Genomic DNA, 23586 nt, shown 5'->3' on the forward strand with positions numbered 1-23586 from the left:
AAGAACGTTACGTGCCTATGGGTATATCAAGTGCAGATGTAAGGGCGAATGTGTCTGCTTGGATTAAGCCACTGGATTTTTATCAATTTGATTTATGGTAGAAATACTACGCCGCTACGTGCATCACGGAGGATACCAATCCCAGCTTGTGAATTTGAATTTTACGATACAATATACGTTTACTCATCGTCTGACTCATAGATCACCTGCTTGCGTCTGGATCTCATAGCTGGGGTGGTTTCCTGATCGCCAGTCTCTGCGTTCACTTCAGCCTCGCTGTAGGCATCTCTAAAGTTATCCTGGGAGGATTCCACATCTGATTCAGAAGCAACTTCTCCAGCAGCAACTTCTCCAGCAGCGACTTCTTCAGCGGCAACTTCAATCTCATTTTCCGTATCGTTTTCTCCTTCTTCACTCTCAGACTCGGGGTCTGACTCAAATTGCCGCACCGCCGTCGTAACCGGCGCGGCATCCACGGCCGCAATGGCCGCATCAATCGCGGCATCCATCTCAGCATCGCTTTCCCACTCCGACTCTTCCACCTCTTCATCCGATGAGAACGCGTGCCGCCGTGCTCTGACCACATCTGGCACTCGTTCCGGCCCCTCTTCCTCCTCGTCACTTTCAACAAACAACGACGATTTGGCCTTAGCAACTGCTTTCTGAACGTGTGGTTCGGGCTCCTGGTGGCTCATTCTGGTGAGGGTGTCCCAGCGCAGAATGAACTCGGCTAAGGCAGCACCGGTTAAGCCGCCGGTGTCCGCGGACGTCACAACGACCTGGCGCAAGCGCTCCTCGAGCGCAAAGAACGCGCGTGACTCCTCGGTGTCGTCTTCGTCGTCTGAGTCGTGGACAAAGGCGGAGGATTTGAACGACCGGTGGGTTTCGACCGATGCCTTGGACCTTTTTTTGGTCCTATCCGCGCGCACACGCGCTGGTTTCTTACTCTTCTTGCGCGCAAGCCCCCTGGGCATCCCAAGGCGGTTCTCCATCGCTTCCAAATCGTCCACCTCTTCTTCTGGCACGCCTCTGACACGTTTTCTGCGCACCTCAAACGCAATTTCCTCACCATCACTTCTGCTTCTTTTGTGGAAAAAGTCGCCCTCATCAGCCGTTCTGATACACTGGGCAGCCTCTTTCCCACCAAGATCCACAGGCGTCACCAAGTACTTTTCAACATACTCGCGCGAGAGTTCGAGGTGCGCCGTCTCCACGTCCGCGAGCACAAGCGTCTGCTCCCCCTGTGCGCGCGCAAGCTCAAACCCGATGGTTTTGAGAAGAAGACGGAGGTAGCCGTGGAGAAGAAGCGAGTTGCGAAGAGAGGGGTCTGGAGTGGTGATGGCTTCATTGGGAGGGGATTGCTTTCTCTCGGAAGCTTCAGGGGCACCCATCCCTTCATCTCTAGCAAGCGCAGCCATCTCCTCTGCATCCTGTCTATCCTCCCAGGCCTTTCGTCTCCTAATAATTTCTGCTAATTGTGCAGAAACAAATCTGACGATTCCATCATCCTCATCATCGATCATCGCGGCCACCACGATTGCCACCTTCTCCTCATACCCATGGTCCTTCACATACTCGAGCTCTTCCGCTGCAAAGACCTCATCATCGCTCTCATATCGTGCCTTCTTTGCCCGTTCGGCCATTTTTTCCCCCGTATCCAAGTAATAGCATACATTCCTTGTCTTTTTGCTAAACAACAACTCCACAAACAACGTCGGGCGCGCTTCCAACACCTTCACCAACGTCTTGGTGTAGAATTTGGCAAAGTTGCGAAGCTCCTGGAGCACCTCGCCCTCCACTTTGGTCATCATTTCCTGAAGTAACCGCATCAAGTCGATCCGGAACATCAACGCGTGTTGGTTGTTCTTCACAAATACCCGATGGAAGTACTTGAGCACGCAACGCGTCTGGTGGCACGAGAGGTCCGCGAAGCGTGCGAGGAACGCCACGTGAGTCAGGATCATATCCACAGAGATGAACGCACTTTCGTACTTTTGGAAGTCAAGAAGGGACTTCGTTGGTCCCTCATCATCGGAATTATCCCCGTCCTCTGGCTTCTTCCTCCGCGCGCGCACGGTCAACTTCATGTCCTGCCGCGCGCACGTCTCGAGCACGCGGAGGAACCAGTAGCTGCACTCGACGGCGGTTCCCATGTAGAGGTGCGACACCCCACGGATCCCGCTGGACGCTTGTTTTGTCAACCGGACGATAAGGTCGAGGATGAACGGGTCGTCGTAGATGTTGAGCGCGAGTGCGTGCGCGGCGTAGGGCGAGGAGACCGTCATGAGGTGGACGGTCAGGAGGTATTCAGAGAGGCAGGCGAGGGAAACGTGAACCATGCTCCAGGTACGGAGCGCCTCGTGTTCGCGGAGCAACTTTTTGAGGATGATGAAGCACTCATTGGTGAGTGCAGACTGGATCATGTCGAATGCATCGGCATCCGAGTCAGACGGCCCATCACTTTGCGCGCGCTGCTCGATCTTTGCGCGGTGCGCGCGCAAGAACCAACTGAAAAACTGGCAAAACATCGCCTTGTCGCGCATCAACACAGACTCAAACCCTGCCGTCAACGAGCCCGTCACCAAATGCACTAGATTATTAAACGTGTCGCTGAAAATGTCATCCACGAACGCGCGCAAGACCGCGGTGTTTCCCGCATCCAACGCAGCGCTTGACACGACGTACTTGTCGCATTCTGCCGCGGCGGCCGAGATGTCGCGCACGGCTTTGAACGACTTTTTGGACGCATCGAGTTTCGCGAGCACCTCACGGTCGTTGTGCAAGCCTTGTTGCCCCGAAACCGTGTAGCGCTGGGCGGTCGTCTGGTACGAAAGAAGCGTACCGAAGTTGGCGTGGCGCGTGGACGAGTTAAGCTTCATCTGCTGCTGCAAGTGCTTCTCACGCTGGAGTAAGTCGCTTAGCCCGAGACCCGCCGCAGACGCGAGTTCGTGGCTGGGACGAGGCACAGACGGTGCCACGCGCGGGTACAACGTCTCAGGCGTTACGTACTTCACCAACCCCGTGATTGTCTCGAAGCATAGCCACTCCAAGTCCTTGATGTTGAACTCGTCGCCGAGCAAGCTGGTCATCGTCATCAAGAATGGGAGTACCTGATTGTTGGCGAACGCGCGTACCGTCGCGTCCAAGCCAATTTCACCGTTGACATGCAGGTCGACGCTGTTCTGGATGCTTGCGCGTGCACTCAGGCCTTGAAGCTTGGTCAACGGGAGCGGACGGATCTCAACCAAGTTGCGAAAAAAATACACCACGAGACTCAAGATTGCGTTGTCTTTAGCATCGCGTTGTGTCTTATCCTTGGAGATGGCCGGGATCGCGAGGCGAATCGCGGCCCTGAGGACCTTGCCGCCAGCGTAGTGCAACGCCTTCTGCTTGTACAACAACTGGTGCTTCTGGATGTTGACCGAGTGTTTTGCCTGGTTGCGTGACGACTCCCCTTTGATGATATCAACAGGCCAGGTGAGCTGGACAAACAACTCGAGACACAAGAGCGCGATCTTGTTCATGAGCGACGGCGGGCGATTCATGATCATGCGCGGCGCGCCGCGCGCGGCATCGCTCTCGAGCTCCCATGTCGCGAGAATCGTGCACAAGTCGTTCAATACCAAACCCGTTTCCGCACACGCGTTGGCGACGTCGTACTTTTTTTTGTCCTGATCAACGGTGATCAACCATCGCTTCAAGTCCTTCAAGCACGCCCACGCGTCGTCACCGAGCTTGTAGGGGGGCGGGTGGAGGGGCGAGGTATGGTCGGGGCCCCCGAGCGCGGACGTAAGAACGGAAATATGCGCCTTGAGGATGGTTGCGGTGCGCATCGACACGCGGCTACCGTTGGTCTGGGTTGCCATCTGCTCCGTGAGGAGAGAGATTCTATCCGGGGGTAAAACGTCAGTCATCGGGATACCGGGTAGGGAGGTAGATACTATGGATGTAAGGTTATAGGAGAGTAGGATTGGCGAGAGAACACTAATGAAAATGGTATTGTAATCTGAATGGCGGTGAATGACCTGAACAGGGTAGATACGGAGCGCAATCTGGGAGGGTTAGGAGAAGACGAGGTTTGCAATGTAGAATGTTGATGCGTGAAAACTTTGGAAAAAGACGCGTTATTTCGCGATACGTGACGCGTCGGTGTTGGGGAACCAAAAAGGACAGGGCTGGTATGTTTAGAATCATGCTAAACTGAGGCTAATAATTGGGGAAATTTAAATTTAAATTACGTCATTACCACGATTTATTCGATCTTTTTTTGTTTGGACGTTTTTCAATCGATTTCTCCATAGCCAGATAGCTGTTTTATGTCTTACAAAAATGTGCCATTACCCTCAATACAGTATGCACCGCATACCGAGGGAGGAAATTCCGGTTGTAAAAGCCTAGCGTTGGTTGGCTATTTGATTCCCAAACCACGCTAATTAGAAGTCGAATAGACTGGACTTGAAAACACACGATATTATGTTTGCCTTTAAAATAAGCTAATCACAGAATGCAAGCTCGCAGATGTGCCTTGGAATGAATAATGGACACAAGACCATTCAGTAAACTGTAAAAGCATGGATACGTGCTCAAAACCTGTCCACTCCAACATTATTGTCCATCAGATATGGCTACACAAAGACAATTACAGGCTATAACCAATTTCCTAACAATTTAATCTATTAATATAACTTAGACGTTACAGTGGGCACTGCCCTCGCTGTTGATGGCCTTTACGATGGTCTGGGTGGAGCTGATGATCATTACGGCCACACCGAAGGCAACACAGGCGATGCTGGGGGCACGCTGTGACCAGGTCTTTTCCAGCGCGGTCATCTTCAAGAAGCAAAGCGGAGGGAGAATATACGCCATGATACAGGCGGATGTAGAGCCCACAAGCTCCAAAATTGCACCCAAGTTGCACGTCATGAGCGAAATCCCCATGGTGCTGAACACCAACAAGGTGGTGATGATAAAGTGGTTGCGCTTGGAAAGCTGCTGTTGGGGGTCAGGGTTGATAAAGTCTTTGATTACCTCTCTGGCGACAAAGATCTCGAGCGGAAAGGTCGTGAGCATGTTCATCCCGAAGCACAACCTGGCAATGTTCACAGTCAAATCGTGCTTCGGAAAGTTATTGAGGATGTTAGCCTTGGTCTTGTCCTTGAAGACTAAAAAGCCGCCCAACCCCATCACCGCGACGACAACCATCGACACGAAGCAGCTAATGTGGGTCAACGTGGTGAAGCGGTCCAAGGTGGGACGCCTTAGCGAGTTGTAGATGAAGATGGTGTTGTGATGGCACACAAGCGCAAACGAGATGACGCTGATACCCTGGAAAACACCAGGGCTGATGACGTAGCTCGACACCCCTTCCATCTCGCCTTTATATTCCGCTCCCATCATAGGCCCGCGCACGAGCACGATCGTCACAATCACAAGCATCCCCACAAGTGCTGCGGCGCTGGCCTTGGCTAACTTGGAGATGTCGCGGTTTAGACTCAAGGGGAAGGAGATTCCGGCTGTAAAGACGAAGATGATTACGTTGCGGCCCAATAACCAGTGGAGAAACTTGTTATCCTCGTAGTGACCCCCAGCAAACGACTGAAGCACGTGCGGGATGGTATCACCGATGATTACACAGAAGGCGATGGAGCCACCGTAGGCAAATAGCGCCTGGGCAAGCTGGATCACCAAGTTACCGGTGCGGCCAAAGCAGTGGGTAACGGTCGCCTGGTAGGAGTTGGTTCCTGAAAGCTTGGCGTTGATGACGATGAGGCGGAGCGTCCAGTCGATCATTACCGTGAGAACCACCACCATAAGGCCTCCGACCGCCATTCCGCACTGGCGGATTGCATACGGCTGGCCAATCACCCCCGCGCCGAGGATGCTGTTCGCCATGTTCATAAACGCCATCTTCATGGTGGACTTGGGGTCGTCTGGAGCTTCTGGCAGGCCGAGTTCTTCCTGCAAGTCCAACGAGTCTTCCAGAAGGGAGGCATTTAGGGAGTTGAGCTCGAAGGAGGAATTGGTTGAGTCACCGGAGGGTTGTTGGGGTAGGTTGGCGTAGCGTGGGGGCATTTCATAAAAATGGGTCTGGAAATTTTAATTAGCAAGTTGTATCACCATCGGGCAAAAAAAATCAATAGTTATAGCAAGCTTTTCGTGAAATGTCTAGTAAAGGTTTGAAGATTGAAAGTTGGTTGGAGTTTCTGGAGATATGGTTTCTGGTTTGTTTTTCAACCTGCTAGAGACTATCCCTGGATGTAGATACTTTGCAGTTTTCTTTCAAGGTTCCCTTTTTGAGCGCACTTGTTTGTCTTTGGCTGAGGAAGGGGCCGAGTGGATGTAAACATCGTGTTCCTTTACCTGTCTCTAAGCGATTATCGAGTACGTATCGGCCACGTGCCGGACAAAGCATGATGCTGGTCACACGAGGTGTATTGGAAAAAGCGGTCTTGATTTATAGGTGGAATATTTCATTTTTCGAGTAAAGAAGTTTTAACATTAATCAGTAGATAATTAAAATATTTAATTACTGGAGGATTCCGGGATTGAGGAATATTTTAGAGTGTCTGAAGGCGCACACAAAAATCTATAATCAATTATCAGGACACGATCATTACAATACAGTCCGAAGCTGGAAGAATAATTACCTATAAACATAAATAGAATACCACGAAATAATGTAAAAATCTATTCTAGCACCTACCATTATGGGGAGTGTTTATCCGCCTGTACTAAGGTGAGAACCTGTGGCAAGATTGTTCCACCAATGAGTGGTATATTCAGATCAGAAGGAGATAACCCCGTCACCGGACTTATTTCGGGCAACCCATCGACCAGAGGCTTTGGCTGTGTGGCTTCAAATCCTTTAGGTTCTCTATTGGCTCCACCGCGGCTCCTTGCCAATTTAAAGACCCGAAGGTTGATAGGAATAGTCACCTCCCTGAAGAGTTGTGAGGGTGAGGATGTCGGAGGAACTGACGATTTCCCCGTGCTTAGACTTCCCTCCGAGCTACCACGGTCCGAATGATTTACATCCCGGATATCTCCCACAAAGCTTTTCCGGAATGACTCCCATGGTTTTTTTATTGCCTCAACGGGAGTGGAGATCCATCGTGATCTCACCGGCACCTCATAACCCAGCTTAATTTGAACTGTTTCACTAAAGTTTGAGAAATCCTTTCTTGAATGATTGTGGTTGTCCGGTGATTTAGTGTTTACATTACTTGTAGACGCCAAATCATTCTGCGATCTGAAGTGATAGGTACATCGAGCTCGGATGGCGGAGGGGGTTAAGACACACTTGGCATCGACCTCCAGTCCCCGGGCTAGATACTCCTGTATCTTTGCATTCAGACCTTTGTCGGGAGTATCGTTACCCCAGAAGAGACGTCGTCCAGGATGGCTTCGTTTCCACCTTCTCCAGTAGTACCAGCTCGCTAACGCAACAAAAGAGACTAATAGCCCAACAATTGGCATAACAATGGCGATAATTAGTTGAGGTTGGCCACCCGTGTTGAACCTGGCAGCGGGAACCATTCCCGCTGAACTGCTTTGCTGAGCTAGGCTGCTGGGTGGTTTTGCATGACTAGTGGTGGTTGAGACGAGTGCAATGGTTGCGAGGGGATTTTTTAAAGTACCGAGTCTACTCGTAGCGGAAGACGTGACAATAATAGTTGGTGTCTTTGAGGTGGAAGTAGAGATTAATGCGAGTTTTGTTGCCATGCTACTTGTTATAGTCAAGCTCGTAATTTGTGTTTGGAAAACATAGGTTACTCCATTGGATGTCGAGTAAGAATAGCCACTGACCACCCCCGCTATATTTTTCTTTATTCCAATCATAAAAAATAGAGACAAGCTACTTAGGTATAGCAGATATTTTTCCGAATTCGAAACTAAAATTGAGACCAGGCGATTGGGGAAGTAAGGTTATATAAGTAATTTGGTGGGGTTGCTACTTATGTTCGTGGACGCTACCTCACTTCTGAACAGTTTCTACACTGCCTTCAAACATGTATCTATCAGCACTATAGTATGAGGGAGACTGCTTGGCGTATAGTATACCCCAAAAACGCCATAAATGGAAATAAATGGAGATAAATCCCGGTATCTTGTAGCGTGTTTTGTTCTATAATAGAGTAGCTAGAGATTACAAAGTGTTTCATGTCTGTGGGACAGTTCGTGGGGCATGCATATGCACTGAGGGTGAAGCTCGAAGACCAAGGAAATTCCAGAATGCAATGACAAATTACAGTCCCAAATGTTTGCACCCCTTTTAACTAGGCGGAGAAAATGTCAAGGTTAGTTATGCGACGTTGGCAAAGTTCTAGCAGTGTACTTGCGTTTTACAGCAGTCAATTTTGCCAGGCTTCACCTCTGCTCAATTGTAACGAGTCTTCGTAGAGATGGTCACGCAAATGACTATCACGATTTCAGAAATATCAAGAAAATATTATCGCTCTAGGTCCCCGCTTCAAAAATAAACTTTACACCAGGCGGGGCTCAAGCAAAGTTTTTCCCAGGTTGTAAATAATTTTTGTACCGACTCTGCAGCTCTCGGCGCTAACAGAGTTTACCTCATTTAATTTTTTGCCATTCGCCGCTACGGCTTTCGACCGGTGATATAGGATGCTACATGAGTGGAAAAAATCCCGCGCATACCTCTAAGCGGTGCTTCGCCATGTGACGAAATTTGATCGCCGAGTACTGCCGCATGGTCGGCATTCCACTACGCCGGAAAGAAAAAGAAAAACCCTAAACATGAGGTCATCCTCAAACAATCTCCTCCCCCTTATCCCGAATTCTGATTAGAATCCCGTCCCTCTTCAATCTCATATATACAAATAGCTACTGACCATTTATGCCACCGTACTTGTATTTAACAGCCGATTCTTTTCCGAGCCTTAATGTGTGCTCTTTTACGATACTCGTTATTCCCCAAGGGGGATATGCCGTATAGGCGGCATTTGCCGATCAACACCGTTAATTCCGCATGTGAGTTTTACGCTAATTAATCCATGAAACTTGTCAACTTATACGATCAATACAAGCCGTCCGTATAAGGTCGACTAAACAGTCGAGGCTGTGCCAATTAAATTCACGAGTCTCGACCCGGCCGGAGGACACCATGCTGCAGGAAGGGGCATACTAAGGCTTAGTAACCGTAGATAGCCTCTTTAAGGTTTCAGTCTATATACGAATAATCCCTCACAGGTGACAGCAGGCTGGACCTCCAGAGCACTGGACACTTTCCATAGCGGATTAAAGGTAAGTACTATCACATGTGGGAATTGCTGGGATGAAATTGCCTACAATACATGCTTTCACTGGTCACACATATCTGCATGGTGCTTGGTTCTATATGACCTGCACCGCTGGTTTCCCGGTGGCGTACAGGAATTTGAATCCCGAGCATGCACATGCACGCCGGATACGGAAGATTCCACCAATAACAACTGACGCCACCATTTCTTGAAATCCCGAGATGCAGCAGGTGCAGGTATGGTTAACGAAAACTTGTAGCAACGAATCCCGCGATTATAAATACCGGCTCATTTCCCATTATTACGACAGACTCTTTCATGTTTCCTACAACATTACATAGCACCTTACAGTTATGACTCCCTCCCCAAAGTTTTCCAATCCAGACGTTGCCAATTTCTCAACCAAAGAACTCAGGTCGTTGCAGAGACAAGTTGAGAACGAATTGCAACGGAGAGCACAGAGAACTGACGATGATTCAGCCCCACCAAGGCGGTGCCATTCAGGGAGAAAGGGCATGAGACACGAAAGAAGGCAACACGGGTCACCTCCGGACCATATGCCTCCTTCGTCCCATCGCCATTCTCGCCACTTTCACCATCTGAATTACCCGCCACATGCTCCTTATGGCCATGACTTTTACCAATCCTCTCCGTTGCACCATTATTCTTATGGCCAAGACCACTTCTCGTTCCCTCCTTCGCCACATCCTTCCCACCACTACGGGTTCCGCCCTCCCCGTCCGCCACACCACCACGGGTTCCACCCTCCTTATTCACCATATCACTATGGTTTCCACGCGCCACCTCCACCCCACTTTGGTCCATCGCCGTATAACCCAGCTGACTGTCTGCGTAGGCACGGCCGCAGGAGATCCGTGAATGTGATTTACTCCGACGGAAATGAATCTTTTTCCGACTTGTCTGACTCTGATGGTACTCCAGAGAATGATGCTGTTGAGAACAGCGGTGGTGAAAAGAAGTAAGGATAACGCTCGGTATCCCCGGTTAGTTCTTTTCTATTATCCGATAGTCTATTATCTTATCTTTTCTCTCTCTCTCGATTATTTCTATTACCTAACCTCTTCTTTTTCTCTTTCTCTTTTGTTTCTCTTGTTTCTTTTTCTTTTGTTTCTATGGACCGACGAGTGAGACTGCTCGCATGAATTCCTCTAGTATTTAATTAAACATAACCGCAAGTATAACTGTAGCACAAGGATCAAGTCAGAATTCAACGCAGATAGTCCAGTCAAGGCCCGTAAATCGAAGTTTGGACGTGAGGCAGTTAATCTAGATATATGTAAACAAATGTGATTGAACAATATTTGGCCCCTCAGTTTGTTAGTACAGTCCCAGACTAGTCTCTTATTTTATTTCTGACGGCAATAATATAAGAATTGGGCATGACTATACCATATATGAATAAACACTACCAAAAATATTTACCTCAGTCTTGTCTTTTCCTGGAAAATAAAGGCAAAATAATATCTCCTTAACGTTGTATAGATCGCTTCTGTAGAATCTCAGTTTATATTAATACCATTAGCCTGTCATGCCGTGCTGACATATCTATTTCCATAGATGAGGCCGCATGCTATTGTATTTTTCTCCACCAGTGCAAGCCACCGCTGACCTCGACTCACACGTGGCTCATTAGTATCCTGTGAAATTGAGTCGATATACTCTTATAATTTTAAGACTTGGACTATTTAATCCATCATATCGCATTTCCTAACGACATGTCATTCACACCTTCCTGTCTTTCGGCTCAGCCTACTAAATATAGATTCCAAGCTTGGTGCATCCTGGACTAAAGGCATGCGTGGCACATAAGCCCCAGGCGTGTGCTGCGAGTTTTCTGGACACAGGATCACGTGGCGATGGGCTCCGAACCGCCCGTTGCCGTTGGCATCTTGGCTCGAAATTTGAATACCACTCGGAGGCTTATTTTGCAGGGTTCGGCGGCAACGACTTACAAACCGCAATTGCGATCTATAAGATTTGCCTAGATCCACTACTAACGTTCTGCATCTGCTACTCCACTGACGGAACAGACTATAGAGACTCTGGTACAACAGGGTTTGATCCGGCTCTCTCCATTTGCATCCACTAAACAGCTGCAAATACCTTCACTGATCTTGCACATCCACCATTTATTATTCCTTCGATACTTCGTTTGATCCTACTCCAGCTGGTACCAAGTTCCTCCTAATCCTCTTTCTCACACCCCATTTCATCTCCTCACCTTTCCATGTTGAGACGCAAGACATCCGTCCGCGAACCCGAGACGAAGACCGAGGACTTCCGCTGGTTGAAGCCTGTCATCGACGCGACCAAGTTCGACATCTTTGCGTGTGTCGACTACCTCCAGCGCTATGCACACGTGATTGGGATCCACAACTACTTGTGCCGCCGGTTGCGCAGCTACCCATACGAGGAGTTGGAGTTCTTTATTCCGCAGTTCACGCAGTTGCTTGTGAATATTGAAACCAATTCGCTCGCCTTGGAGGAGTACATCTTGGAGTACTGCGAGGCGTACCCGCACTTCAGCATGCTCTGCTTCTGGAACTTGCAGGCACACTTGTTCGAGCTCGCTGCTGACACCGACTCCTATAGCTTCCAGATCACCCGCAAGATGATCAATAGCCTTCAGAATTTGTTGTTTAACGATAACTTCCACCTGGTGATGAAGCACGCCGCGCCCGCAATCAAGCCCGTACCGATCAGAGAGAACTTGTATCCATCGTTGGTCATGGCTTCAATGGTCGGGGCGGCCGCCGTGGCCATGCCGGGCCTCAATGATTACGCCAAGCCGCTTATTGAGACCCAGGGGAAGCAGGAGCGGTCCATGATCTTCAAACTTGCAAACTTCCAGAAGAAGTTGACCAAAAACCTCACGTTGAAAAACAAAAAGCTCGCCATGGAGGGTGCTGCCAGGACCGCCACGCTAACGGAGAAGCCTGACTTGCCGCACTCGGCATCCTCGCCAAATGTGGTCACTGACCGCAAAACGCCACCCCCAGCCTCTCCTCTCGCCAAAACCACCACTTCCAAAACCACCTCCCCCCTTGAGACCGATTCCAATGACTTGGTGCCCTTCGACATGAAGTTGGAAAACTTGAGCATCAACACGTCTGTCAGGTCGAAGAAGCCGCGCGCTTTGTACAACACCAGTAACTCCACCGGCGGGCTTGCCTCGAGCGAAAGTCTTCCCTCCCCCGAGTTGAATAATGAGAGCTTCCACTCGCTACCAGAATTGTCCAAGCGCAGTTCCTCTTCGGTGTCGCTCTCCAGACGCTCCATCAGCTCGATGTACTCCGATTACGCCTCTGACTCGCTGTCCGTGTCACGCACGAACAGCGTGAACCGCCAGCCGTCCGCACAAATCTCGGCCGCGTTGATGTCGCCGTTGCACAAGACTCATTTCTTGACCACCAACTACTATAAGAAGGAATACCAGTTCTGCTCGCGGTTGAACGACATCTCGCACCGCCTCTCGATGGTGCCGCGTGAAGCCCGCCTCAGTACGTTGCGCGCAGAGTTGTCCATCCTCAACCAGGACTTACCCTCCGAGGTGGACATTCCGGTCTTGATGCCCAAGTCCTCAACTAAAAAGGGCAAATTTAACCAGATCTTGAAGCTCAACATTAACGAGGCCGCGGTGCTCAACTCCGCCGAGCGCGTGCCGTTCTTGTTGTTGGTCGAGTACCTCGCAGACGAGATTGACTTCGACCCGGCGTCCGACGCCAACGCTCGCATCATCGAGCGGGAACTCCTTGCTACAAAGAAGTCGAAGCTCAATACCGCTCCTGACCCACCGTTGAGTGCCGACCAGGAGTCGATAGCCGGGTCCGTGGACTTCAGCTTCGACTCCCCGGAACGGGCCGTCCCTGAGACCGACTTGGGTGACTTGAACGTGGTTCAGATAAGTAACCAGTCCAGGCGCAAGCACGGGCGTCCAAGTGGGCAGATCCTTGAAACCTTCAACCGTTCGCGCTCTGCGTCTCTCCACAGCGTTTCCGAGGACACAGACTCCCGGGGCCCGGGGGTGATGCTTGAAGCCAGCCAGGTGGCGCAGCCGGCAAACCTTGGTGAAGAGGGGTCCCGTCCGTCAGCGTTGTCGTTCAAGGCAAGCTATGGCGCAGCCTCTCCTACGAATCCTGCGGATTTGGCCGAACAAATGCGAATTGCGGCCGTGATGTTACAGCAGCTCGAAACGTCCGCCTCGGGGGCGCTGCTCTCCTCCAGCCAGTCGGCCTCCATCAAGAACCGGATTATTTCCAGCATGCAGGAGCTCCAGGACAAATTTGAAAACGCACACATGACGCCGGATCAGGCGGCGCAGGACGCGGAAGCTGGTAACCGCAAGCTTGAGAATGATTTGAAGGTCACCGGGAACAACTACCTCGGTGAGGCGTGGCAGAAGAAGCGCGAACGGATCAAGAATGCGTCGCCGTACGGTCACTTGGAGAACTGGGAGCTCTGCTCCGTGATTGTCAAGAACGGGGACGACTTGACACAGGAGGCGTTTGCCTGCCAGTTGATCTCTATGATCAGCTTGATCTGGCAGAAGCAGAAGGTGCCGGTGTGGACCAAGAAGATGCGGATTCTCATCACCAGCGCCAACCACGGCTTGGTAGAGACCATTACCGATGCGCTTTCGATCCACTCCATCAAGAAGACGTTATACGAGATGAAGGTAAAGGAGGGCGGGGATCCGCGCTACACCTATGCCACGTTGAAGGACCACTTCGAGAAGTCGTTTGGCGACCCAAAGAGCTCGGCCTATAGACGGGCCCAGGACAACTTTGCCAACAGCTTGGCCGCCTACTCGGTCATCTGCTACGTTTTGCAGATCAAGGACAGACACAACGGTAACATCATGCTCGACAACGAGGGCCACGTGATGCACATCGACTTTGGGTTCTTGTTGTCCAACTCGCCGGGTGGGATGGGCTTCGAGGCTGCGCCGTTCAAGTTGCCGTGGGAGTACGTCGATTTGCTCGGCGGTGTCAACGGTGCGCCGTTCCTCAAGTTTAGAGACCTCGTGAAGCAGTGCTACAATTGTTTGAGTAAGAACGCTAGTGACTTGGTGGCGATGGTTGAGTTGATGCAGAAGGACAGCGCTTTGCCGTGCTTTAAGCGCGGCGCCCAGACCAGTATCCAGTTGAAGAGCCGGTTGATGTCTGAAGCGACTGACCAGCAGCGTGGAGCGTTTGTTGACTCGTACTTAATTGGCAAGAGTATGGGGAGCAACTACACCAAGCTCTACGACCAATTCCAGTTACTCACCCAGGGTATCTACAGCTAAGGAATATATATAAATAGAATTGTAAACAAATACAGCTAGGATGCCAATACATGCTATGTGTACATTTTTGTATGATCAGAATCCAAGAGGGAAAGAGGTGAAGAGAAACTGGGTACTGGAAGGAACTTCCAACCAGCCATTAGCTATATTGAAGAACGGTCTAGCAGCCCAGGGGGGTATAAAGCGATTTAATCCTAATTGGCGATACAAGTTAGGATGCTTAAACCCTCTACCACGTCGGATGGCCCGCTCCATTGTACAAAATCCTGTTTGGAGTGTACGGCTTTATCAAATAGTTTTTCTGAGTTATCGCATTGGTGGTGGCGGAATTGATAACATCTTCTATTACCGTCTCTGGATCCGCACCCATCCCCATTAAATACGCCACGTATCCTGCCGTAATCGCAGCTGACATGGAAGTTCCGGATTTTACCGTGGATTTCGCTCCTTTGCGATCGATTGTTGTCACATCCACTCCGGGAGCAAACACATCCACGCAGGCTCCGTAGTTGGAAAAGGCTGCCAACGTGTCTTTCCTGACGTCAATAGACCCCACGGTGAGCACTCTTTTGGCAGAAGCGGGCGAAAACATGCACGCAGCACTATTGGAGTTACCCGCTGAGGTTACTATCGGAATTCCCTGCTGAATTACCTCCTCTATCGCGTGATTAAGCAAGTTGTTCTTGGGCATTGTCAACGCAAGAAGTACCACCGCTGGTCTTCTGTTCCGCCTCGTTTCTTGCACCACAAGGTCCAACGCCGCAAGGACCGCTGAAATCTTGGTCTTTCCCCTGCTGTTGGCGATGGGATGGTCGAAAATGTTGCACCTTTTGGCTACCCCGTACGTTTCACCTCCCACCAATCCCGCCAATGCCGTTCCATGGCCGTTGGGATCCTCATCCTCCGTCGCTACGTAGAACCTTGGACGGCTGACTCTGCCATAGATATCCGGGTGGCTGCTCTTTACGCCCGTATCGAGGATATGAACATCTACTCCCACTCCCAGACTGGGGTCATAGACATAATCGAGTGGTTCTAAAGCTTGTTAGTTTAGGTGTCAGATTTTTTTTTGGAGTGAATTTTGGAACACTAACGATTGGGGCTTAGAGATTCCTTTTGAGAAATCCGTGCAAGGTGTTTCGGTGCAAATTCTTGTACATCCGCAATGGCAAGAGTCCGGTCAATTGATATACCAACCACCTTTTCGTCAAAGTAGAATTTTTTGAGCGTCTCCATAGAAAATTCACCGGATATGGCTCGGAAGTTTCCCCAGCGATGAGCAACAACCGATAGAAGACGTTGTCCGGTAATTGAGTTTTCAGAAACAGAGTGCTTGGCTACAAAAGAGGCGATATTTTCGTCTGGTTCGAGCTGGACTATGAAATTTATTGCATCGGTGGCTAACACAAATAACGGTATGCATAACAAGAGTCGCATGGTGGATAAAGAATCAAACAGGTTTGCACCTTTAGAAAAACCTCAATTCAAAATTCCTAGACGTGAATCGATGTCGCTTGGAGGTATACGGCGGCTGGGATTGTGGAAGCGGCTTTGTATTTCAAAGGTTCGGTATGCAGCCGCATCTGTAACGACATCTCAAAGCCACAGTGCCAAAGGTTGGGCTTAACCGCCGCTGGATACTTTCGAAAAGTAACCCTGACCAATACAGGTGAAGTTTTGTATTATAAGCGGCCCCTATGTATATAGGAGTATAACCAGTAGCATAGACCCGAACTACGATGATTTGTCCTTACTGTCAAAGACTGCAACCCCAGAGGAATCAAGAGTATATCCAAGTAATATAAAGACTAAAAGTTTGCCAGAGCAATTGAATAATACAAAGTATAATTGTAGGAAGGTCTGAAGTGTGAGTGCGATATCGTCCCTGTCATAATTTTCCTGCTTTAGTATACCAATTGCAGTCCGGTTAAACCGCACCGGAAGTGCTAAAAGTATCAAAATCTTGATAACGCATCGGGTTTGAGATCTATCACACATTATCGGACAAAATAAACACCACCTAGGCCTCAAAGTAGGTTTTACCGAATATCCTCAAAGCTCTCCACAAAGCTACTTAGCTCGTCTTCAAAGTACTGGGTCGGTGTCGCCATGGGTGAAGTAGGATTGAGGAGCGTGCTATGAGCTCTCGCACGTGGCACAATAAAATCGTCGGAACCATACGTGGTGTATTCGCTTTCATCCGGCGGCCCTATGTCGTATCGGGGTTCGTTCTCCTCATTGCCCACCGTTTTATGGGGTCCGCTCTTTGAACCAACATTTTGCTCCCTTTTCACCTTGCGTTTACTTTCGCCCTCCATAATCTCCTTCTCCCTGTACTTTGCCAAGTAGATCTTCAACGTTTCGGCGTAGTTTTCAAATCCTAAATCTCTAAAGGAGTTGAGTAAGTCTTCTCCATTGAGCGTTTTGCGTTTCTCCGCCTGACACCTTTCAGCAGCTTCGGAGGTGATGAAGGATATAAACTCCGAGACGCATTCTTGGATGCACTCCTTAGAGTCTTTGGAGAGTTTGGCATTGGACGGAAGCGCCGCCTTCATCACTCTGGCCACTACTACGTGTGAGTATTTGATTTTGCTTAAAAAAAGGGGGCTAAGTACGTACCATTGGCGATAGGTAGCCACCGGTTCTGCTCTCTGATCGGAAAGTCGTCTACTTCTCGCGATGTGGGCTCTGGCTTGAGTGGTTGGTGTGAGCTTTCTTTGTTATCCATCTGGAGAGGTTGTTGTGGCCTATTTTTTTGGGGTAAAGAGTACCTTACAAGGTTACAATGAATGTGTGTGCAGTCGGGTTCTCTCCGGACCAGCCTTGTAAAAGTGGGTGGATGTTTCTGCTCATGGAGTATATTCTATGGTTGTTACACCTATACATCTTGGGAGCAGCAAGCTTATAAAATAAACAATAATAGGCGGGTAAACAAAAACCTCAATCCAGGTACAATCGTATATTTTTGCCGATTCTATACTCCACCTTAGGGACATAGTGGAGATATCGATCTCCGCGTGTTAACGGCCCACAGGTTCTATGGCCCGCATAAAGGGGACTGAGGCACGCCAACCGGAGCAAAACCATGCAGGCTTCATTAGTATCGATAGCAACGCATCTTTAATACATCCACGTGACATATAGATCGCGACGCGTCACAATCTAAATGTCAGGAGCCATACAAATCAATACCAGCCCTCACCCCAGCCTCACAATGATCCAGCTGTACCTTTCAACCCCCCAGTTCAAAGCACAAATCCCTAATTGGGCGCTCGCCTTTACCGTGGCTGCTGCTTTCTTGGTTGCAGAAACTGCCACGCCTTACGCCCGCGAGTTTCTGCTTGTGGATCCCACCATCAACCACCCATTCACCTATGATGAACGTATTACGGGTCCGTTCTGTCTATTCCTCGTTTCCCTGATTCCGTTTGCTGTTATTACTGCCTGTGTGTTTGTGCCATTCCAGAAAGGAATAGTTTCGAACCACTCCAAATTGCATTTGTACCACGTTTCTCTTCTCGCGCTCGTCATAGTGCTCTCGATGAATGGGCTTGCGACGGACTTGTTGAAGAACTGGATCGGGAGACCGCGTCCGGACTTTTTGGCCAGATGTGGTGCCCAAAAGATGTCTCTTGAAGCCATGTCACTGAAATTCTACACGGCGGAAATCTGTACGGCCCCGTTGGGTGCTGCTGTGCTTGAAGATGGGTTCAGATCATGCCCATCGGGCCACACCTCCTTTGCGTTTGCTGGCTTGGGCTTCTTGGCTCTTTGGTGTGGATTCCAGTGGCAGGTGCTTCGTACGGATGTGTTGGTATGGCGTGTGTTCGTGGGATGCATCGCCCCTATCATGGGTGCCTTTTACATTGGGATTTCCCGTATTTTGGACTACAGACACCATTTCGAAGACATCATGTTTGGGATGCTCGTGGGTCTGGCTATTTCCGTGACGGTTTTCTTCAAGTTCAGACTGGTGTTGTGCACCCCTGGGAGTGAAGAGGAGATTGCAAAGCCAGTGTTGCCTCTCTGAAGGAAATAACTGGGGGTGCATTGCCGTTGATCTAGTGCACACTGTAGATTATTACTAGTGTCTGTCCAGAATATCAGCATTTAGTTTGCTAGTCCCTTTTCACTCACACAATGTCCTCAGGTATAGACTGAACCCCTCTGGATTTTGCCCATGAAAAGGGCTCCTTTTTTTCCATTCAACCCGCCTATGAACCCGTACCAAGCTGTCTTTGAATTCAGCTTTAAGAGCTCCAAGTTGAAAGCCGTTTTATCCTCTTTTGTCGCAGTAATGAAAATGATGGTTTCGGACCGACTCACCCCCGCCTTGATAATCAACTACTATTCATCCTGAATAGACCTCTTTCATGTACTGTAAACCGGTAGCTAGATCTGACTCAACTCTGAAATTCGTAGAGGGAACTCGAGATTCTATTAACAGTGACGCACCGTGTGGCGCTTAACCCAACCAGGACATGCAGCTAGAACCATTTCAACACAGGAATATCAACCCTGCAGGATGCAACCTCCAAATGATTTCACTGTCAGTAGCTGATACACCCACTTTAGGGATAGACCATTGTTCCAAGCCAACTTGGCAGTATCCTACACCGTGAATCCGCCTATTTATGCTCTCACGTTTACTACAGGTACGTAATTGCCCGCGGAGTACCTCTCTTTTGAGAAGCTATACCAGAATCACCACTCGCGTCAAGAACCAGACCGATCAGTCGCTATCCGCCAAAGACTTGCTAGGTGAGGAAGGCCCAGGCGATAAAGTCACAAACGAAGCCTCTAAAAGATCCCCAGACCTTCTGAAAAGCAATTACTCCAGGTTTCTGGACACCATCAGGGGGTTCTATAAAATGCACTCCCCCGAAGAATTGGGGTATATTGCAAAAGGTGGAGAGCAGGCGGATAATCTCCCTGATACGTTTGAAAGTGGAGAGATAGAACCTGGAACGGAAATCTCGGAGGAGCGGAGATATAGTCCTAAAGATAAGGAAACGCACGCCCTGAAAGGGAGAGATGTGGAGTATGAAGCGTATCCCGGGAGGACTCTAGCAGAGAATGCTGCACGGGTGAGCAAGGCCACTCGGACCTGGAGGAGATTAATCCCGAGATCTACCGTGCCCAAAAAGCTTCCAGAGCCTCCCAAGCCCTTAACCAACTTCAATATGTTCCTCACGGAGAAGCTTGCCGTAATGAAGGCTGGGATGGCCCCGGGAGAGGAATTTGCCACGCAACGGGCCATTATAGAACTCTCAAAGGTGTGGTCCGAAGAGCTGTACCGTGACGAGAGAGAAAAATACACCTTGAGAGTATTGCGAGCTAAATTGGCATACGATGCTAGGTCCCAGAGTCTTCCACCAGCGCTTAGGGAGATATATGTGGAGTCTATACTCGAGCTTACCCATTACAAGAGGATCCAGCTGGGATCAGAAATCGGAGGCAGCGTACGCTTGTCGCTGATACGAGCCCAAGGTCATTGGGAAGCGGAGTATATGCGAATCAAACGTGCCATCGACCGGTGCCAGAAAAAACTTTTAGCAGATGTGGCGTTGATAGATGTGTTCTGTGGCTATCTTGCAGCACTGACAATGACCTATCGCAAGGGTGAGAAGTTGGATTGGTTTAGTGCGTTCAAAAGAGCGGTGGATGCTTGGACGATCTTGCCGGCTGCCCGCGCTTACCCTCCTGGTTGTTCATTTACCTTGGGTGAGTTCTTGTACAACCTTGGAATCCCCCGAAACTCCCCGTTGGGAACTTACTTAGGCACGGTTTCCGCGCCCAGCGAAAGGACTGATTTCCGGCTGCTTGAAGCTGCTAGCTGGAAGTTTATCAGAATGAGTCTTTCCGAAAGAGAAGAGGCTGTTAGGCGTATCTCCAACTTCAACCACGCCTCCGAACGAGAAGACGCAAGGGATACCAAGTTGATTCGCTCCCATGACTATAAGTTTATCCTTTTCATGATTCACTATGTTCAGAAGCTGGGTGGGATTACTGGTGATATCGAGGCGCTCAGATACAAAGGGGAGGCCATGTGGATGCGTTTGCCTCGTAGCAAAAAGACAAAGTTTATCTTGAAGCATGCCCCGGATTTTTTGATGCAACGGGCAAATGAGAGAACCCAGCCTTCCTCAAGTACGGCTATACCGACCAAAAGACCAATAAATTCTTTCTTGAGGTTTCAAAAGAAGTTCCGAGACGAAGCTCTTTACAGAGACCCCCGGTTGACATTGCCAGATATTGGAAAAATGGCGGCTGAAAGTTGGCGAACCCTTGCCCCGGAAGCCAGGCAAGCGTACACAGATGATTACAAGGCTGAATATGCTGTATGGAAGCAACAGAAGCATGCACTTAAGCCGGAGGAGCCTAGGCCAGAGGAGCGAGCGAAGAGGCCTCTCAACGGATACTTGCGCTATCTGATATGTACCATGAAGGCCATAAAGAAAGCTAACCCTGAAATTGATGTACTAGCATCGGCTCGTATAATTGGCCAGAAATGGAGAAATTTACCGCCGGAGGAAAAGGGAGTGTATCTACAGGCGGCCAGAGATGACTGGACTGCGTTTTTCAACGAAAGGAAACAAAAGGCATAAAACCAAATATCTAATATACACGGGCTAATGGTTGGTATAGACAATAAGGCTGAGAACTGTCAATTTAGCAGACTTGTATCAAACCCAAACTTATCCTATGACAACTATATCGTTGCTTCCACCGGGCACATTTATATGACCTCTTTGGCTGCACCATAAGTCAGCCTTCACTACAGCTAAATTCTTAACAATAACCACTTATACGCCTAAATGCTAAAGGCTCCAGGTTAATAAATATACTTATGCTAAGTCACTATGATTCAATTTGATGGGGTCTCGTCATCATCCTCACCTCCGATTTCGCTCCAGGAGCCCCAGCACATGCCTAGGAAGCCGAGCATAATGACGGCAAAGCCGATCCACGCGCCAACAGTGGTCTCGGTCCCCAAGAGCCAGTCGACCAAACCGACAAACCAGATGGTGGAGAGCGACGCCACACTGGCGATGGTAGGGGTGGTTAGCGAGAGCATCACCAAGAACATCACCACAAAGGTCATGTTGGCGCAAATGGAGGCGGCAATCAACGCGTAGCACGTGAGGTTCGGAGGCAACTTGATCGGCAGGACGGTGAAGTGCATAACAATCACCGCCGGGATGAGAATCGCTAATGTGCACAAGGAAAGGAAGGAGGTGCAAAAGTTCGAGAACGTTGCCTTCTGGTACGGCGTGACATGGTTTACTGGCTTGCTCTGACTCCCGTTAAGCGTGGCGATGGACGAGGGGAGAATGTTGAACTGGCTCCCTTCGTCATCGGTCATGACAAAATCCACGGTGTTTGCATCGTCTTCGGAGTCTTCATCTTCCATGCTGTTCAGAGGAAAGACGGCATGGGCAGGGATACCCAACCACTTGGCATAAAGACATTCGTAAAGCCCGTACAAGACGGCGCCGATGGAGATGATCAAGTTTCCCCAGACACGGTTCGGGTAATCCTCCTCCAGTGCGGCAGAGGAGGAGTAGCTCACAATGACTACCCCCAACACGGCAGCCACGACCGAAGCCATCTTTCTACCCTCAAACCTTTCGTGCAAAATGGGGATGGAGAACAAGTAGGTGGTGAAGGTAGAGCAGTTGTAGATGGCCGTAACGTCAGAGGCATAGGTCAAGGTAATGGCAATGTACCAGGTTGAGCCAGCGAGCGTCAACACAGAGGTGACGGCAGCGGCCCGCTTGAGTAAGTAGCGGATGGGAGGAGAAGTGTAGTAGCCCCAGGCGGTTGTGGGAACCGTGCTTGCACTCTTAGAGGAGCCATAAAGTAAGCAGGTGATGGCATACATATCCAGGTACTGGGCCGCTACACTTTGGCCAAACGCCTTTCTGAATCCCGGGCGGCTGGCAAACAGTTGGTCGATGTCAAGGTAGCCTTGCGACCGATAGTGATTGCCGTGGTTCTTGCGGAAAATGCCGCGATAGCACGCTACCCCAAAGAGCTGGAGGAGCCACATGACCCACCAGGAGCCGTGCGTGAGGAGTAGGAGGAGGATCGGCTCCTGGTAGTGGTACTCGTTGAGCTCAGAAGTGGCCTCGGTTTGAACCACGAATGCCACTGTCAGAAGCACAAACAGGACGATGACGAGATATAGTTTGGAGGAGTGGCCAGTCATAATGTGGTTTAGAGAAGGGGATTCAAAGGTAAGATGGGAGCGGTCGGCATGTGTCTCGTAGCAGAGTTTCAAAAAAGTGGCGTGCAAAGTCTGTGTTCGAAATCTATGATTAAATCGTAGGGTGACCAGTTTACGAGAGGGAAGAGGTGGAGGTCTAGAGAGTGGAAATGGATTTTTCGTGATTATGGCGCGCAGAACTACTCGTGGCTACTTAAATCGGCCTGGCTTTTTGCACGCACAGCAGTGTGACGTCAGGAGGGCCCAGGAACTGAGAGGCGTGGCTTAGTTTGTCTGCGTAAGCACGGACTCGAGTGCGTCGCGGTTAGCGGCTGAAATACCAAGCGCGATCCATGCTGGCTTTGATATGGTTCAAGCTGGTTTATGGTGTCCACTATATAATACCCGTGGCATATGTTAAGTTCCAAGACTATCGACGGAGTGCTTTATAGATTAGGTATGTATGGAATGTTACTGTTCTGCGAGAGGGGACCTAGGGGAAGTGGCTTGTACTAGCTACTGTGCCCCGTAAAAGTGAGGAAGCGTGTGGGTTAGAACCGATACGTTGTATAAGGTCCTTGAAACAAGCATGGTTGGCTAGGAAAGGCTGAAATTGAGTTTTGGATTAGGGTACAGGGTGAATTTGAACAATGTGTCGATACCAATGTTGGAAAGGGGTGCAAATACCAGAGCATTTATGTTTCGGTTTATGAGCTCCCATAACCACACTAATTTCCTGAACCATGTACACACGTCTTGACTAGTTGCTCCGAGGGACTCAGCGAAACATTCAGATCTTTATCTCCCAG

General features: G+C 49.6%; 10 protein-coding genes across 10 annotated transcripts; 4 read left to right on the top strand and 6 right to left on the bottom strand.

Annotated features, from left to right (window-relative positions):
• Positions 1 to 71: 71 nt before the first annotated feature.
• Positions 72 to 4066, bottom strand: YBL053 (Ybl053p). The gene has a single exon (XM_019130993.1). The coding sequence runs from the start codon at positions 3912 to 3914 to the stop codon at positions 180 to 182; it is 3735 nt and encodes a 1244-aa protein (XP_018985563.1). The 5' UTR covers positions 3915 to 4066; the 3' UTR covers positions 72 to 179.
• Positions 4067 to 4656: 590 nt separating this feature from the next.
• On the bottom strand, positions 4657 to 6426 carry BABINDRAFT_161205 (uncharacterized protein). The gene has a single exon (XM_019128697.1). The coding sequence runs from the start codon at positions 6070 to 6072 to the stop codon at positions 4687 to 4689; it is 1386 nt and encodes a 461-aa protein (XP_018985564.1). The 5' UTR covers positions 6073 to 6426; the 3' UTR covers positions 4657 to 4686.
• Positions 6427 to 6705: 279 nt separating this feature from the next.
• On the bottom strand, positions 6706 to 7722 carry BABINDRAFT_175655 (uncharacterized protein; the record flags this gene model as incomplete). Its single annotated transcript, XM_019130994.1, has 1 exon — positions 6706 to 7722. The coding sequence occupies one exon, from the start codon at positions 7720 to 7722 to the stop codon at positions 6706 to 6708; it is 1017 nt and encodes a 338-aa protein (XP_018985565.1).
• Positions 7723 to 9613: 1891 nt separating this feature from the next.
• Positions 9614 to 10457, top strand: BABINDRAFT_13117 (uncharacterized protein; the record flags this gene model as incomplete). The annotated part of the gene is made up of 1 exon (XM_019127042.1): positions 9614 to 10457. One exon carries the CDS (start codon positions 9614 to 9616, stop codon positions 10241 to 10243), a length of 630 nt encoding a protein of 209 aa, XP_018985566.1. The 3' UTR covers positions 10244 to 10457.
• Positions 10458 to 11324: 867 nt separating this feature from the next.
• PIKA (1-phosphatidylinositol 4-kinase) lies at positions 11325 to 14632 on the top strand. The gene has a single exon (XM_019128698.1). The coding sequence runs from the start codon at positions 11509 to 11511 to the stop codon at positions 14566 to 14568; it is 3060 nt and encodes a 1019-aa protein (XP_018985567.1). The 5' UTR covers positions 11325 to 11508; the 3' UTR covers positions 14569 to 14632.
• An 11-nt stretch (positions 14633 to 14643) lies between these two features.
• On the bottom strand, positions 14644 to 16220 carry BABINDRAFT_180153 (S8 family peptidase; the record flags this gene model as incomplete). Its single annotated transcript, XM_019131117.1, has 3 exons — positions 15663 to 16220; positions 14802 to 15603; positions 14644 to 14683 (listed from the first exon to the last, which is right to left on the bottom strand). The coding sequence occupies exons 1-3, from the start codon at positions 16003 to 16005 to the stop codon at positions 14644 to 14646; spliced, it is 1185 nt and encodes a 394-aa protein (XP_018985568.1). The 5' UTR covers positions 16006 to 16220.
• A 675-nt stretch (positions 16221 to 16895) lies between these two features.
• On the bottom strand, positions 16896 to 17272 carry BABINDRAFT_26753 (nuclear transcription factor Y subunit beta; the record flags this gene model as incomplete). The annotated part of the gene is made up of 2 exons (XM_019131387.1): positions 16896 to 17137; positions 17188 to 17272. Coding segments are annotated over 2 exons (327 nt in total), but the record flags the coding sequence as incomplete, so codon positions are not given.
• Positions 17273 to 17782: 510 nt separating this feature from the next.
• On the top strand, positions 17783 to 18598 carry BABINDRAFT_35738 (phosphatase PAP2 family protein; the record flags this gene model as incomplete). The annotated part of the gene is made up of 1 exon (XM_019131730.1): positions 17783 to 18598. The coding sequence occupies one exon, from the start codon at positions 17783 to 17785 to the stop codon at positions 18596 to 18598; it is 816 nt and encodes a 271-aa protein (XP_018985570.1).
• Positions 18599 to 19098: 500 nt separating this feature from the next.
• Positions 19099 to 21306, top strand: BABINDRAFT_130831 (HMG-box domain-containing protein). The gene has a single exon (XM_019127038.1). It carries the CDS (start codon positions 19203 to 19205, stop codon positions 21174 to 21176), a length of 1974 nt encoding a protein of 657 aa, XP_018985571.1. The 5' UTR covers positions 19099 to 19202; the 3' UTR covers positions 21177 to 21306.
• Positions 21307 to 21451: 145 nt separating this feature from the next.
• BABINDRAFT_15998 (mannosylinositol phosphorylceramide synthase regulatory subunit) lies at positions 21452 to 22765 on the bottom strand (the record flags this gene model as incomplete). Its single annotated transcript, XM_019127990.1, has 2 exons — positions 21452 to 21865; positions 22001 to 22765. Coding segments are annotated over 2 exons (1179 nt in total), but the record flags the coding sequence as incomplete, so codon positions are not given.
• Between the last annotated feature and the right edge of the window lie 821 nt (positions 22766 to 23586).

Source organism: Babjeviella inositovora, assembly GCF_001661335.1.
Source record: "Babjeviella inositovora NRRL Y-12698 unplaced genomic scaffold BABINscaffold_5, whole genome shotgun sequence".
Lineage (NCBI taxonomy): Eukaryota > Fungi > Ascomycota > Pichiomycetes > Serinales > Babjeviella > Babjeviella inositovora.